This window comes from Malaclemys terrapin, chromosome 5 (assembly GCF_027887155.1).
Source record: "Malaclemys terrapin pileata isolate rMalTer1 chromosome 5, rMalTer1.hap1, whole genome shotgun sequence".
NCBI classification, from domain to species: Eukaryota; Metazoa; Chordata; order Testudines; family Emydidae; genus Malaclemys; species Malaclemys terrapin.
In genome coordinates this window covers 73,652,712-73,668,076 of record NC_071509.1, presented here as the reverse complement: position 1 = coordinate 73,668,076, position 15,365 = coordinate 73,652,712, and the positions used below count along the sequence as shown (strand labels likewise).

The window sequence follows — 15,365 nt, the reverse complement described above, 5'->3', positions numbered from 1 at the left end:
TAAATGGTTTAACAGTTACTCTTTGGAGAACTAAAGATAGCTTACGTAATGGTCGTAGTTGGAACTTAATGGTAAATGGCAACCGCAGGAACACCATAAGAATTGGAAGTAATAACTGTAAACCAGTTTAAGCAAGAAGCAACGCAATTGATAATGAGCTAAATGACATTCATATGTATTAATATGTTAACTTATAGAATAAGTACACCTCGGTATTATGTGGGTGAGGAAGTTAGATTTGGGCATGGAAGGTTGAGCACCATCATGAATATTCATGATGGTGCTCAGGCCCTATAAGAGAGCAAACCACCAAGTACAGTTAGCTTGGCTTCTCCATCATTATTAGTTTTTTCAATCATTTGACTCTTCAGCTCTACCATCAATCTGGGGCATTGAGGAACCTGGACCATCTGACTCATTTGGCATGCCAGAGACAGGGCTGGTACTTTGTCTCTTACCACCAGCTCCTCAAGGAACAGTGTAAGTATGCAAAACTAAGAGATTATGCAAAGAATGATACCACAGATATCCCCAATACTGTATTACTCCTATCTTTCTATTTGGCGTGGAGGGTCCTTGCCATACATCCTGAGGGTTCCTGCAAGATATCGAACTCATTGGTTTTAGTTCTGTGTAGCCTGATTCTTGTACCAGAACCTTCTGATCAATTGAAAATTAATACAAATATTAATCTTTAAAAAGCGTTAGGCAACACCCTAAAATACTAAATTTTTTGGGAGGGTTATAAGGTAAAATATCCATCCTTGTCAAACAAGGACACATTTAGTTAGTCCACCTCGCATCTTTCTTTCCAGGAAGCCATATGATAATATAATATGCCAGTCAAGCAATTTGACTAGGTGAAAATCTAGTGCTTTGTAATCTTATGATGATGTCTTTTCATATTGCTTTCTGATTGCCAAAGCTTGCTTATTGGCTAATGAGGAATTCAATTGTTTTACTCCTGATACAATGCTCATCTATAGTGGGTTACCTATCTATTTCGTTAGGACGATGTGAGGATTAATTTTTGTAGTACACCCTGAAAACAATTATTGTATCATAACATGCCTCAGAAGTTCTGACTGGATTTTTGAGCTGACAGATAATTGCCTCTTTAGCTCTTTTCAGCACAAGACAAGGAAAAAAGTGCCAGAACCCCAATTTGCCTTTCATAAAGGAGTACCTTTGATTTAATTCTTACTCCCTGAATCCTGAAAGGATAGCAGCTAACCCATGTGCCATGTCCCTGCACCCCATAACACCTCCAATATCTCAATATAATCTACAACTACAGTACCTACTGTAGAATGAAAGAAGCAATGCAATGTATATCTCTATATTAGCTTGGCTGAATTCACTAGCCTTTAGTTGCATAACATTTCACTCACCTATGTCCCCATTATCAAAACTATCAGTCATTCACAATATACCTTGGATCCACATTAATAAGCATGTGTGTTCCCAGTGCCTACCTATCCTTGATAAAGGAAGTTGGTATTCTTGTTCCATGTCAGCCAGCTTGGCAACTGTTAGAAGAAAACAACCAAAATTCTTCTTTATTTTGCAGTTGTATTCATGAACAGCAGCAGCAAACTCTTCTGGGAGATCTTCTAGAAACACCTGAAACAACATATAGCTTATTACCTTATTTAGGTAAACTATTTCTGTGTATCTGAGGAGCATTAGTCCTACCTTGATGCATACACACAACATTTGTGAAGATTACAAGCACACACTGGAAAGACTATAGTGCCAAATACCTTGGCCCAAATCTTCAAAATGCCCAACTTTAGACAGCTAGAGTTGGTCTACAACGAACAAAACTTAAAGCTGAATATGGCTTTCAAGCAACAATGTCTGGAATTTCCTGAGCTTCTACTCAGAGAGAGCTCAACATATAATTCAATTTGATATGAGGGATTCCTGCTGGTGCAAATGGGGTGACTGCACATAGCTCAAGAACCCACAGGAAATCCCTATGCCAGCCCTGCACATCTCAGTGCCTGACCTTCCACAGGCACCCTAGCAACATGAATGCTTCTGCTACTTTGCTGCCACTGGTCACAGCTGTCCAATAACATCTCCTATGAGGTTAGAAGCTATAAACTGAAAATTAAAAATGTTCTTTTCCAGCTTGGATATTAAAAAATTGGCTAGAGGAGTAGCTCCACATACACTTGCTGCTCTCCAGTTCTGTCCTTTTATCCCATCTCCAGCTGGTTTAATCCAAAAATCACTTGGCGTCCCAAATACATATTGTTTGTGTGGAAGAGTACCAGTGACTACATTCTATATAGGCTCCCCTCTTCTGCCCTCCCCCCGGGCATAATCATTGTTATTGCCCATCTTATCACACTTCTAAAAGGTTTGACCCTAAGTTTGGATCTAGGTGTACCAAAGAAAAGGTTAAAACCTCTATAGCCAATGCTCTGCTAGTCAATTTGTAAATTTCACAGATGATAGCACTTTAGACTGGAGGTCAAAATTAGAATGTGGGGAAAGATATACATGAACAGTGTTTGGAATTTTTAGTAAAGAACTATTTAATCAACACACTTAAAAGATAAAATACCAGCATGACAAGAACTGTGTAAGCAACTGTGTCATCTCTGAAAGAATGCTTGGATAGTTTATTATTCACATAAGCCAGGACCCACTGGCCCTTTTTTGGTTAATTACTACTGCTTTATAGTCCTTAGTCATTAGATCTTTCAAAAACGAATTGTCTTTTCACTATATGTATGTACAGTCTTTAGAATAATGGCCCATGATCCCTAATTGGGGCTTCTAAGCATTATCACAATGCAAATAATAAATTATTAGTTAATTAAATTAATTTTTTTTTCCTTTACCTTTGACTGGCAAGATGTTCTTCTAAATTTCGTAGCACAGGCTGGTAGATATCTCCTTCCAAATAAGTTTGCTAGCACTAGCACTAATTTTTCCATCACATCTTCAGAAAAAACAGTCGAGCCTATTTCAGACAGAAAGTACAATAAATATGCAAAATAAGAAAATTCTCTTTAACCTTTAAACACACACTTCCAACTTGAAGTCTAGTCATTTTAAAAATTAATTCAATGTATTTTCCTGTTCTATACCGGTCCATGAGTTTCTGTACCAATTGTGGTAATTTTTACAGACACTTTTCCTGTTTTTAAAAATTGTTTTTCTCTTCATGTTGCTGTGTGAAATACCCACACAAATAACAAAGGAAACTGACCAACTCATTTACTATTACATACAAAAAGCTACATTAAGCAGAACATTAAGGTTGCAAAGTTAAGTACTCAAAAATTAGAAAAGGCTAGATTTAAAGTTGTCTGTGCAACCTTAATTCAGCCCCTTATATACTCATAAACTAAGGTCAGAAGGGACCATTATGATCATCTAGTCTGACCTTCTGCACATTGCAGGCCACAGAACCTCACCCACCCCCTTCTGTAATAGATCCATAACCTTAGGCTGAGTTACTGAAGTCCTCACATCATGATTTAAAGTCTTCAAGTTACAGAGAATCCATCATTTACTCTCATTTAAACCAGCAAGTGCCCATGCTCTGTGCTGCAGAGGAAGGCAAACATTCATTTATTTTCACAAAACCCCAGTGAGATGAGGGGGTGGTATTATTCCTTTTATACATATGGGGAACTGAGGCAAAAAGAATAGGGTCAAAAGTATCCACTAATTTGGGGTGTCAGTTTGAGAAGACTAGGTCCAGATTTTTCAGATTATTTAGCATTTCATATATTCAAGCACAGCTCTCATTGTTACTTGAGCTACCTGAATAACTGAGAGCAATAGTAGGCTGCCATTCTCTCTGTGGACCAGCACTAGAGGAGTATGATGCACACACTTTGTGGGTTTCACACAATTTGCTGACAGCAGAGGAATGGTGAGACTCAGGAACCTGGGGGTCCATTGCAGGCTCTAGAAAGGAATGTGCTCTAGTGGGCACAGGCTTTTCTACACTTTGACTCCCTTCTACTCTGTCCCCTCCAATTTGTCCCAGTCCTTTCTCTTTCCCACTCCCATTCACCTCTCAGTTCAGGTGTCCAGACCTCGCACAGACTGCAGGAGCCCAGAGTTTCAATTGCAGGAAAAGTCCTGCTTAGCCCCCTGCAACTCTGGACTGGAGTATGCTCAGTGCGAACAGATTGTTCTGAGATTTTAGCTGTTAAGGTCTAGCACATTTCTACCGAGCATATGCAAACCACAATTTTTCAAAGACTTATACCATAGCCAAATTTGGACTGATTTTCATGATGCCACCAAAAGGTACATCCATGACAAAGACCACCCTCCGCCAGATTTCAAGTCCCTGCTCCAAAGCATGGGAGTGCTAGAGCATTTCAAAGAAAAAGGTTGCCAGAATGTTTTAACATGAGCAAAACAATGAATATTTTCCCAGCCTCATTCTTGGAAACAGCTGACCACTTTGGCTGAAGTTTTCCAAACCTGTTCAGACAGAGGCAGGCCTCATCATGCAAAATGTCAGCCCAAATGGTTATCATTTGGCAAAAGTATGACTGTGGTGTGTTTGGCAAACTTAATAATAGGTGGTGCTACCAACCTCACTGTAATACAGGAGAATTAGTGAAACGGAGTATACAAAAAGTGCTGTCAAATGCAATAACAACACTGAAAGCAAAACATTTTTTTCCTCTAAACTCTTTCAACTTTGATAAGCTTTGTCATTACTTGTAACAGTAGACAAACATTCAGACAAATCGGTCATTTTTAAGATGAAGGCATCGTTTAAACTAAACAAATCTACAGTTTGAAAATGTTAAACCTCTACCTACTTCCCATATTAATTACGTACCAGAACCATATTGTAATATGGACTGAAAATCAATGGAAACTAGAAGTTTGTGTAAAAATTCTTAGGCCCCCATCCATGTTTGCAGGATGAAGGCCTTTACTTTTTCTTCACTCACCTCTGTTTTTGTCCGTATGTTTCGGCACAGATGATACACATGACAGCTTCAGTACAGAACAACAGGGTGAATCAAAGACAGACTGGGTTTTAAAAAAATCTTAATACATTTTCATTTTTGACTGGGGTGATAGAAGGGACTTCAGGAATAGAGGTCTATTGAATAGGGATTCAAAATGGACCTTATAATGAAACCCAGTTGCAGCCTTAACTATGGAGTGGCTGCTGTAACTCCATAGTTACAATGAAGTTTTACATGATATCTTCCTAATTTTTTTTTTTTTTTTTTTTTTTTTTTTTTTAAAACACACACATCACCAATTACTAAATTTGAAAACAACTTACATTTACCTGTCTAGAGTGGGAGCTGCAAATGCTTTAGACTTGAAACTTAGTGAACATATAACAATAGAAAGGTTCTATTAACATTATATGGAAGGAAGTACATGTCACATTTGTTTTGTAATTGTCTAAGATAATTACAGATCATTAACTTTAGAGCACATAATAAAATACGAGCATGATTTAGACAGTCATTCACAAAAATGCAGTTACATTAATTAAAAAGTATGAAATATTAACTTACCATTCTCAACTGGCTGGCACAGTTTGTGAAATAAACCTTTCACAAGAAAGCTAACTAGGATAAAATTTGAAGGTTCATGATAATGTAAATGGGTCACAAGTCCAGTAAATCCCATAGGGTTACCTTCTTGATCCAAGTAGCCCTAGTTAATAAAATATGTTAAGTTAGTTCAAGTGTGCAAGATACAAAGTGCTTGACATTGTGAAGTCTTGCGAACTGGGGCTTGATAGAAGCACAATTATTAACATGCTGTCTTTGGGAAAATTCTGTCCTCCAATGCATTTTATGTATATGCATCTTAAAATATCATATGGATGGATACCTCAGTTCATATTTTGCCCTGTGTGCCATCCTTGATCATACTCATACATGCAGCAGGATTAGCACTCTCTCTATTGTCTTTGCATCACAAAAAATGAACAGTCTTCAATTAAATGTAGGATTGGAACACTGATTATATTTTAAAAATTGGGCTTAATGTCTCTTTATCTGGTTTTCTTCACCTAGTTTTTCTTAACTAATGCCTGAATGGTGCTATATAACGTAAGATGAGTGGTACAATAATTATATGAAAGAAACAATACAGTTTGTAAGATTTCTGGCTTTGTTTCCAGTAATGTTTGAAAAAAATTATATAAGAGTGCAATGCTGGATATATGCTCTTAACCTAACAGAATTAAAATTTACCTCTTTGACAAGAAACTGCAAGGAAAAGATAAAGTATACTTTTAACATTTCAGAATTCTGTTTTTGTTTGAAGGACAGCAGTGAGTGCTTCAACACTGACAGCACCTGAGTAAAAAGAGAGACAAATTTAGGAATTGCAATGTTTTAATGTTCCAAACAAACAAAGAAACTAGGACCCAACTCCTATAGATTGTTTTTAACTTTAATTGGGAGTTGGGTACCTAACTCTTTCAGGTGCTTTTGAAAATACCATCCCTATGACCTGATCCTGCAAAGATTTAGGCTTGTGCTTAACTTTATGCAATGGGTTAAGCATATGCCTAAATCTTTGCAGGATCAGGGCATTAATATGTATTTGAATATTTAAACTAAAATGTGCATTGTTTTAATATTGAACATATTACACACACTGCTAAGGGCTATGTTCAGTATTTTAATAAAATAATAAAGTAAATATGCTTAAGGAGTTAATCCAGATTTTCCTGTAAATGAATTTAAATTAGTGCTTTATTTTCCTTCTATTTTAGGCCTTTTATTTTTCCTCCGAGACCAGATTTATGTTCAGTTATTTCCCACCCTCATCCCCTTTTACTCATTTTCCTCACTTTTAGTTGAAATCCTGGATCCCATAGGATCTTCTGATTCTCTATGTATAATTAACATGAACAATATGGAAAAGTAGACAGAATGGACACACACCAAGCTCCCTGCAGCATTCACCAGCCAAGAGTTCAGGGGAGGCAGAGCAAACTCCCAGAGGAAAATCCATTCCCAGAAGCTCTAAAGACAGTGATCCTCAACCAGGGGTACACATACCCCTGGGGGTAGGCAAAAGTCTTCCATGGAGTACATCAACTCATCTAGATATTTGCCTACTTTTACAACAGGCTACATAAAAAGCGCTAGTGAAGTCAGTACAAACTAGAATTTCATATAGACAATGACTTGTTTATACTACTCTATATACTATTCACTGAAACATAAGTACAATATTTATATATAAATTGATTTACTTTATAATTATATGGAAAAATGAGAAAGTAAGCAATTTTCAGTAATAATGTGCTGTGACACTTTTGTATTTTTATGTCTGATTTTGTAAGCAAGCAGTTTTTAAGTGAGGTGGAATTTGTGGGTATGCAAGACAAATCAGACTCCTGACAGGGGTACAGTAATCTGGAAAGGCTGAGAGTCACTGCTCGAAGGGCTTGTCTACACTACCCACCAGATCGGCAGGCAACAATCGATGCAGTGGGGGGGGTCGATTTATCGCGTCTAGTATAGATGCGATAAATCGACCGCTGAGCACTCTCCCGTCGACTCCACCAGAACGAGAAATGCAAGCAAAGTTGACGGGAGAGCATCAGCTGTCAACTTACCGCAGTGAAGACACCGCGGTAAGTAGATCTAAGTACGTTGATTTCAGCTATGCTCTTCACGTAGCTGAAGTTGCATATCTTAGATCAACCCCACGCGGTATTGTAGACAAGCTTTAAGATGTACCCCAACAGGAGGCCAGAAGCATTCCTTCTGTAGGTTAGATTCTGGGCATTTTTCTTCTTTGCTTGTTGGCTTTTTGCTCTGACATCTTCATTCTTTCCCCTCACGATCCCTGTCAGTTTTGCTCTGTCAACCATCCTTGGTCTTCCCCATCCTCTTTATTACTCTTCCCTCATTGACCGCTGTGCCCTCCTTTGTCTTTCTTGTTGCCTCTTTTCTATCTGCCTTCCTCCCTTATCCTACATCTGCTCCATAAGACATGAAGAATATAACACAAAATAAAAATGTTGAATATGATGTTTTCCAACCAACACTGATTAAGTCTGTATGTTTTTCTTTCTTTATGTTTTCTTTCTCACCCCTTTTGTCTGGCTTCTCTATTTAAACTAAAAACACGCTGTGGCAATTTCTCACTTAGCACATTATAGCCATAATCCTGACTGGGACCCCTGATGCTACGGTTATCAAAAGGTGAAGGGAGAGAAAAGAGGAGAAAATAGAACCAGTAGAAAGAGATAAAGAGGAGACACAAACAGAGGAAGTGAAAAACAAAATCAAAACAGTGACTTCTATAAGCGAAACTAATATTTTAACACTAAAATACCTTTCTACAAGTAGCTATCTTGTGCTTCTTGAAAGACTAAATTTTGTAGCCATCTTGTTGGCAGCATCTTTTCTCTTATCAGTGAGATTTGGTGTCCTTATAGCACAAGAGACTTTTAAGGTATGGCTACAATGCAAAATGAAAAAACAAAAAAACAAAAAAAAACAAAAAAAAAACCCCTCACAGTAGTGAGTCTCAGAGCCCAGGTCAACAGACTCTGGCTCCCAGGGCTTGCATTGTGGAGCTAAAAATAGCAGTGCTGATGTTCCCCCTCAAGCTGGAACTTGAATTCTGTTACCCAGCCCACTAGCTGAGTCTCAGACCTTGAGCTCCAGCCTGAGCAGGAATGTCTACACTTCTATTTTTAAACTCAGTAGCACAAGCCCAAGTCAGTTGACCCAGGTTCTGAGACTTGCTTCCGCAGGTTTTTTTCTGCAGTAGAGATGTACCCTAAGAAGCTCTAGTAGAAAAATATACACTTTATTTGGTGTCAGACTGTTTACATTTGAAATGCATACTTTGTACTTGAGTTAGAGAGAATATATAAATATAATAAAATTAAAAGATGTTTTTAAAATAAATTAATATACCTTTGCTCTGGCATCTGCTTTGTCATCTGCTTTTGCAGCCAATAGCATGAGTCTCAGTACCAGGGAAATACTCAGAGGGAACTGGCCTTTCAGTTGGGGTACATTGGATTTTATAAGTTTTTCGACCTTAGGCAGTGGGATATCATAGAAGAACACACTTCCTATCATATCTTGTCCACGTCTTCCAGCACGTCCAGACATCTAAAGGGTTATTTATAAATTCTAAAGATTATTATTTCACAAAAATTCTGTTCTATTCTCTTTATTTAAACTGTATATGGTGCTCCTCTCCATAGTATACTAGGGTACAAAAGCATTTACACTAATGATACTAGTTTGAAAAATAACGTATGCAACACACAATTTTTTTAATCAGATCTTAGGAAGCAATATAACCAGTTACTATGCCCTTAGGTAATACTGGTTTCCTTATCACCCCAGCTATAATTATACACAGTAGTGAAAGTATTTTCTCCTTATATTCACTAAACAGCTAAAATGATACAATTTGTATCTTTCTTGTCAAAGGATCCCAGTGTACCTCACAAACTTATGGTGTGGTGCATCTGTAAAAATGGTGCCATGGTGTTCCTCATTTAGCATCTCTAAATACATTCTACATCAAATATAGTTCGTTTACAAGTAAAGAGGTGGGCTAGTTTTTTTTTTAATTTAAGTCTTTCAAACTCACCCTGGGCTCTGAACATCAGGCTGGATTCTTTCCTTCTCTCACATCACTACCTTAATAAAAGGTTCTACAGGCTGAAGTCTACCTTAATTTACACCTGTACAACCCTTTGTTTTCAAATTATGTCTTCAGTTTCACTTGTGCAACTGCATTTCCTGCAATGGGATTGCACAGGTGTAACTGACTAATTTAGTAAATAGCTCTGTTGATAATGCACAAGAAAGAATACAATCCAGCTCAATTTCTGAGCAGCGTCAACTCTGTAGTGCTAACAAAAGTACCAAGCAGTAAAAACTCATTTTTGGCATTAAAGGCAGCAGATATGATTCAGAATAGGCAGAAGCAATTTGAAAAAGAAGGTATTTTCTGGGGAAAGTTGTGAGGAAAAGTATGTCTGTATATATATTCAATATAAATGAGACTTGCTGTATTTCAATACCTGTCTATAATTCAGAGCATCTAAATAGACAGAATCTTCAGTAAAGACAACAGATTTACATGGCATATTGATTCCCAAAGCAAGTGATCCAGTAGCTGTAACCACCTAGGAAAAGTCAAACATAAGTGCATTTATTAGCAGCAAGAAGCAATTTTTAATTTCGTTTGCTTATTTAATTTTGAAACATTGGTTTATTACCATATATTTAAAATAATGTTTGCAATCCTGGCCCACTGAAGTCATTGGGAATTTTACCATTAACTTCAGTGGAACCAGGATTTCACCCAAATAGATTTAACAGAATTAGAATGCAACAGAGGGTCCTGTTGCTTTTTACAGATTCAGACTAACACGGCTACCCCTCTGATACCAGAATTAGAATATAACTTTAACTTTTCTTCATTTATCTTTTTTAAAACTGTGCAAATATTTATGTAACTTTTAATATAAAATTATTTTAAAAAGTGATAATTTTAAGCATACAATAACTGCACCCTGGGAAATCTGCTTCTAATTCAGTAATGCTAAAGCAAAGTAGCAGCACAGTTGGAAATAATTCAACAGCGTGAGAAACCATGATCTACATTTGATGCAAAGTACATCATTAAGTTTTAACATTATCTCATTAGTGCTTCCCAACGTGCCATTACATAGTTCATTTCCCTAAATATAATCACATTTAATTTTAGAGAAACTTTCACTGGTAATTAGTAAATACAGACGCTGTGATATGGAGGTACTGTATTGATACAACGTTGCGGAAATGGGCTTTGGAATCAGTACACCCATAACCATACAGTCTCATAAAAATCAAAAGGCAGATCTAGTATCAGTTTACTTATTCTTTTTGTGTGCAGAGATCTACTAAAATTTTCTGATTCAGTGCCCTAATCTTGAAGATGGTAACATTTAGTCCTGGACCAGTCAACTGATTGCTTTTAGAATTTTTAGATATTTTGTTTCTAATTTAGAAACTCTCCTGTCAATATATTAAAAATTAATGCTGGTAAACCAGGTGCAATATATTTTACCACAGTCAATGAAAATAAGTTTATATGTGAATTATATGGGTGAGAGTCAAGCTGTGATTTAATTAAATATAATGAGAAATTATAAAATTATTCCTTAAAAAGCAATTGTCCAAAAAAATGATTATAATTTACCAACCCGGATATATCCCATCCTGAAAAGCATCTCCACGACTTGTCTTTCTTTGTATGACATTGAAGCATGATGATATCCAATACCCTTCTGTGCCAACATTCTCAGCAGGAAACTCTTTCTTTGAAACCTAATTCGATGAAAGATCTCCATCAAGGTCTACTTGTAAAGAAATGTTAAGTATTAATCACAGTCATTTAAGTGTTGTAAAACAAAGTAAGAAAATTCTTACCTGATTATTTTTTTCTGTGAGCAGCTTCTCTCCCCATTCCTCACTAATAGGTAATACAGGCCACCTGTGGAATTCAGAGGTGGTACAACGTTGTCGCTGGAGTCCTCAAGCCCACCCATCAGCTCGTGCTACCAGAAGTGTTATTCCAAAACTGTAGCAATACTCCACCAACCAATTATTAGCATTAAGAAAACCTAACATAATATATTAATAACCTTCAGGTAAGTAAATATCTAAATCTCCCCTTAGAGAACAATTTCAATTTGTTACAATTTGTATTCCAGTCATTTACCAGACTACCAGGGTGTGATGAATGAGGAGAGAAGAGAAGCTGCTAACAGAAAAAAAAAAAGAAAAGAAAAGGATCATGTAAGACATTTCTCATTATGCAACACAGCTTCTCTTCTCATTAATTAGAAATATAAATTGACCAGCTGAATGAAATTTTCTGGCTGAGTTCTGTCTCGATATCAAAAAGTATGATGAGGCTAATGGAGAAATCCTGCTGAACTACACTTCTCTTCCAGTGTCCAGGCTACCTTGATCTGGATGAAGGGGTCCCTTTCTACGGATGCAACGTAGGTTCTCTGGCTGCCTAATAAGTCTAAAGTGCCTCCTTGTAATCCATGATGGTGCAGCTGTGTGAGGAATGGAGTCCTCCTGTGCCTCTCTTCTAGTCACAGTCTGCCTGAAATGTTTGTTACGCTTTAGTGTGGAGCCAGCCTGTGGAACGAAAGACCCTTTTCCATCTGTCATACTCTTAGCCCCCTTTTCCTGGCAGACCAACAGGCTATGGGCTGAAAACCAGGCAGGCACAATCCCCATTACACTGCAGCCTGAGACAGAGCTTCACAGGAGTAATAGGCTTTTTTGCATGCCAGCCAGACTGCAGGGTGATAGAAGGGCGATATGCCTTATACAGCATGTGAAAGAGCCCCTGTGAGGAGAAAGGTGCTAGTGAACACGTCCCTCAAGGTGGGAAGGCAAAATCCAAAGGATTTAAACCCCAATTTTTACCTCACTAGCTCGTTAAAAATACAAATTGTTATGAAGGGTACAATGACTTTTATAGTTTTTTAATCTGAAGCCTCTGTAGTTTGCAAGACTTACCCTGAAGCAGACTGTGAAGGGATCTCCTCTCTGTGGCAATCCCCATGCTACTGATCAACCCTCCCATGGTGGAGTCACGGCTTTAGGCAGGAGTCAATCTTTACATACCAGTCTGACTCAAAGCCCGTGCCCTAGCAGTGCAAGGGTCAGCAGCTTGTAGCTGAAGGGTATAGCTTGCCCTCTCAAGCCCCATGCCCTGGCACAGCAAAAGTCAATGCTTGTGCAGCAGAACATAGTTTGCTCGCTGAGACTCCTGAAAAGCTACCTACAGCATCTCTTGAACTTAGCTAGATGCTTGCAGGGCTTTTCTGCTGAGGCAGAGGGAGCCCATTCAAGAGTTGCTGTACTGGAGAAGCCAGAGGGTTAGAGCTTCAATACTGTGGTAATGCCTCACCACAAAAGAGGAGACAGAAATTGAAATGAGGCTGCCACTGCACAAAAACAAAATAAAAAATTATAGAACAAAATGCTTAGAAGAAACTGAACCACCAACTTTTTCTGCCACCAGAGGCAGAAAATCTGGCGGCCTAAATTGAAGGGTGGGGCTTAGTCCTGGATCTTCCAGCATCAACACCAGACCAATTCTGAATCCCACAAGTGGGAGGCATTACCCATTAGTGATGAATGAGGAAAGAAAGAAACATGCACACCAGTTAATATTTCCTTATCTTGACGGTAAAGATAAAGGCTTATATTTTCAAAAACAGCTTTCACTGTTTCAAGTGCAATATTGATTAGCTTACCAGTATCTATCAAAGGCTGGGGTTTGGATAAGAGCTAGCTGGCTAAGTCTGAACCTGTAGAAGACTGAAGTGGTACTGAAGGCTTTAAGAAAGTGTCATGATTACAGGGCTAGCTGCACCTCTGGCACAATTAAAAAAGGATCTTCGTCTCTTGAGAGCAAGGATATAATTGCTGTCTATCAATACATTCAGAATGTCGGGGGGGCAAACACCAGGGAGGAAGAATCGCTATTTAAGCTAAGGATAATATTGGCACAAAAACAAATGAGAATAAATTGGCCATGAATAAATCTAGGGTGGAAATTAGAAAAAACTTTTTAACTTCAGAGGAGTGTAAGGCCTCTATTTTCTCAGGGAGCAGGTTTACAAGGGTACAAGTGTATTGAGAGGAAAACATTTATTTCTTTGTTGTAAACTGAGACTTTTTTGTACTTTGATCCAATGTAATTGTAATGGACGTATTTCTTCCAAAAATAATGTATACATACCTAGAGGCTGATGTACATGATTTGAAGAAATTTAAACACACACACACACACACACACACACACACACACACACACACACACACACAAAATATGCATTAAGACTCTGATTCCGGAAAGCATTTAAATATGTGTTTAAGCATGTGCTTAAATGGTTTCCTGAATTGGGTCCTATGAACAGACAATCTAACTGGGAGCCTCCATCATCTGTTTACCTGAATGATTGGCTAATTTACTGCAATTTAACATATACAATATTTGTGGTTTTATCCTGATGAACTCCATTGTGTAAAACAAATATTTATTCATCAGAATGTCTTATTCTCTAGTCTGATAGTTTGAAGACAGAATCTATCTTATCAAAAAGCCAAATCCAGAATTATTGGTATAAGGCAGTTGAACCCATGCTTAAATTCATTCCTATTCAAGAAAGCACTTAAGCATCTGTCTTGTCATATATCAATGGAACTTCATCAATATTACATTTAACATGGCAGTCAATGTTACATAAAGCTGAGTATGTGCTAAACGCTTTCCTACATAGATACACTTTCCTGAAATGACACCATGTGGCTATTTTGTGATGTGTACAAGACTGGGAAAGTCATGCTAGTTCCAAAGTGAGTTAATCAATTAATCAAAAAAAGTCCCAGATCAGCAACTGATAGAGCTGTGCATTGAGGAGAGTTCACAGGAATGAATTCCTTGCCTTCTACACTCCATAATTCCCAAAGGATGGGCAAATCATCCTCTCCCCTCAGGCCATAGTGTCTGTAGGAATTACAAGAAGCTCTAATGCTGGAGTAACTCTCCTGCCTGGATCTCAGTGAGCTCAATGGGAGGATGAATGAGTCTGGATCCATCTTAAAAATAAAAATCAAATGGAGGTGAAGGCACTCAGCATCTCTCTAGAGATGCTCTGTATCTTGCAGGACCGGGCTTTCAATTTAGACAAGTTTCATGACAGATTAAGCACAGAATTATAAAGTACAGCGATATCACACATACTTATCCTATATTTAAATGTTTAAAAACAAAAGCAAAAGTTATGTTTATCAATAATGAATTACTCACTTCTTTATCCACAGCTTTAGAATTAGCATAAGTACTGTCTGGAGGGACCTTAGTAAGCTTTTCAAGTCTTTTCTTTAAATCTTGTTTTTTGTTCAAATTAAGGATCATTCTCTCAAGTTTAGTGGAAGACTCCTTTTTTAGGTTACTGTATAAAACATACAATTTTAAAAGGGTATTTTTTTTGTTATTAAAATTGATTACAAAGTACTCTTTTGACTTTTCAACTTTTAAATATGCATTTCCTTTTCAAGTGACTCATAAATTAAGATCTCAAAACTAATGTAAATTCACAAATCATTAAATATATATCAATTGAATTTTATATCATCGCCTTCATACAAAGCAACAAGAACATTTTAAAGTATAAGGCAGAATATAAAGTGACTTACATGGGCAAAAAGGATAATGATATACAAAATGGAGGAAACTGAAAAGAAAGCAGAAATGTAAAAGTGGAAAATATTGCCAAGAAAGTATAATATTCTTGCAAACTAAGGATAGGTACTCTATTGTACAGTAAGAGA

The 15,365-nt window shown here is 37.4% G+C and overlaps 2 protein-coding genes across 3 annotated transcripts in view; one reads left to right on the top strand and one right to left on the bottom strand.

Moving 5' to 3' along the window:
• The window catches only part of LOC128837710 (serine-rich adhesin for platelets-like), a 137,107-nt gene that overhangs the window by 33,073 nt on the left and 88,669 nt on the right, over positions 1-15,365 (top strand). The window contains exons 9-10 of one of the 2 annotated variants that reach the window (XM_054029086.1): positions 372-480; positions 11,957-12,366. The exons of the other annotated variant lie outside the window; for it this stretch is intronic. Coding sequence (XP_053885061.1) covers positions 372-480; positions 11,957-12,011 — 164 coding nt within the window. The 3' untranslated portion in view covers positions 12,012-12,366. Of the gene's footprint in view, positions 1-371; positions 481-11,956; positions 12,367-15,365 lie in introns of those variants that run through there. 2 annotated transcript variants of the gene reach the window in all.
• LOC128837711 (probable ATP-dependent RNA helicase DDX60) overlaps positions 1-15,365 on the bottom strand; it is a 61,114-nt gene that overhangs the window by 7,994 nt on the left and 37,755 nt on the right. Inside the window, 8 exon segments of the mRNA XM_054029091.1 lie at positions 1,476-1,623; positions 2,856-2,977; positions 5,529-5,670; positions 6,216-6,320; positions 8,910-9,110; positions 10,037-10,141; positions 11,204-11,356; positions 14,842-14,986. Of these exon segments, the coding sequence (XP_053885066.1) occupies positions 1,476-1,623; positions 2,856-2,977; positions 5,529-5,670; positions 6,216-6,320; positions 8,910-9,110; positions 10,037-10,141; positions 11,204-11,356; positions 14,842-14,986 (1,121 nt within the window).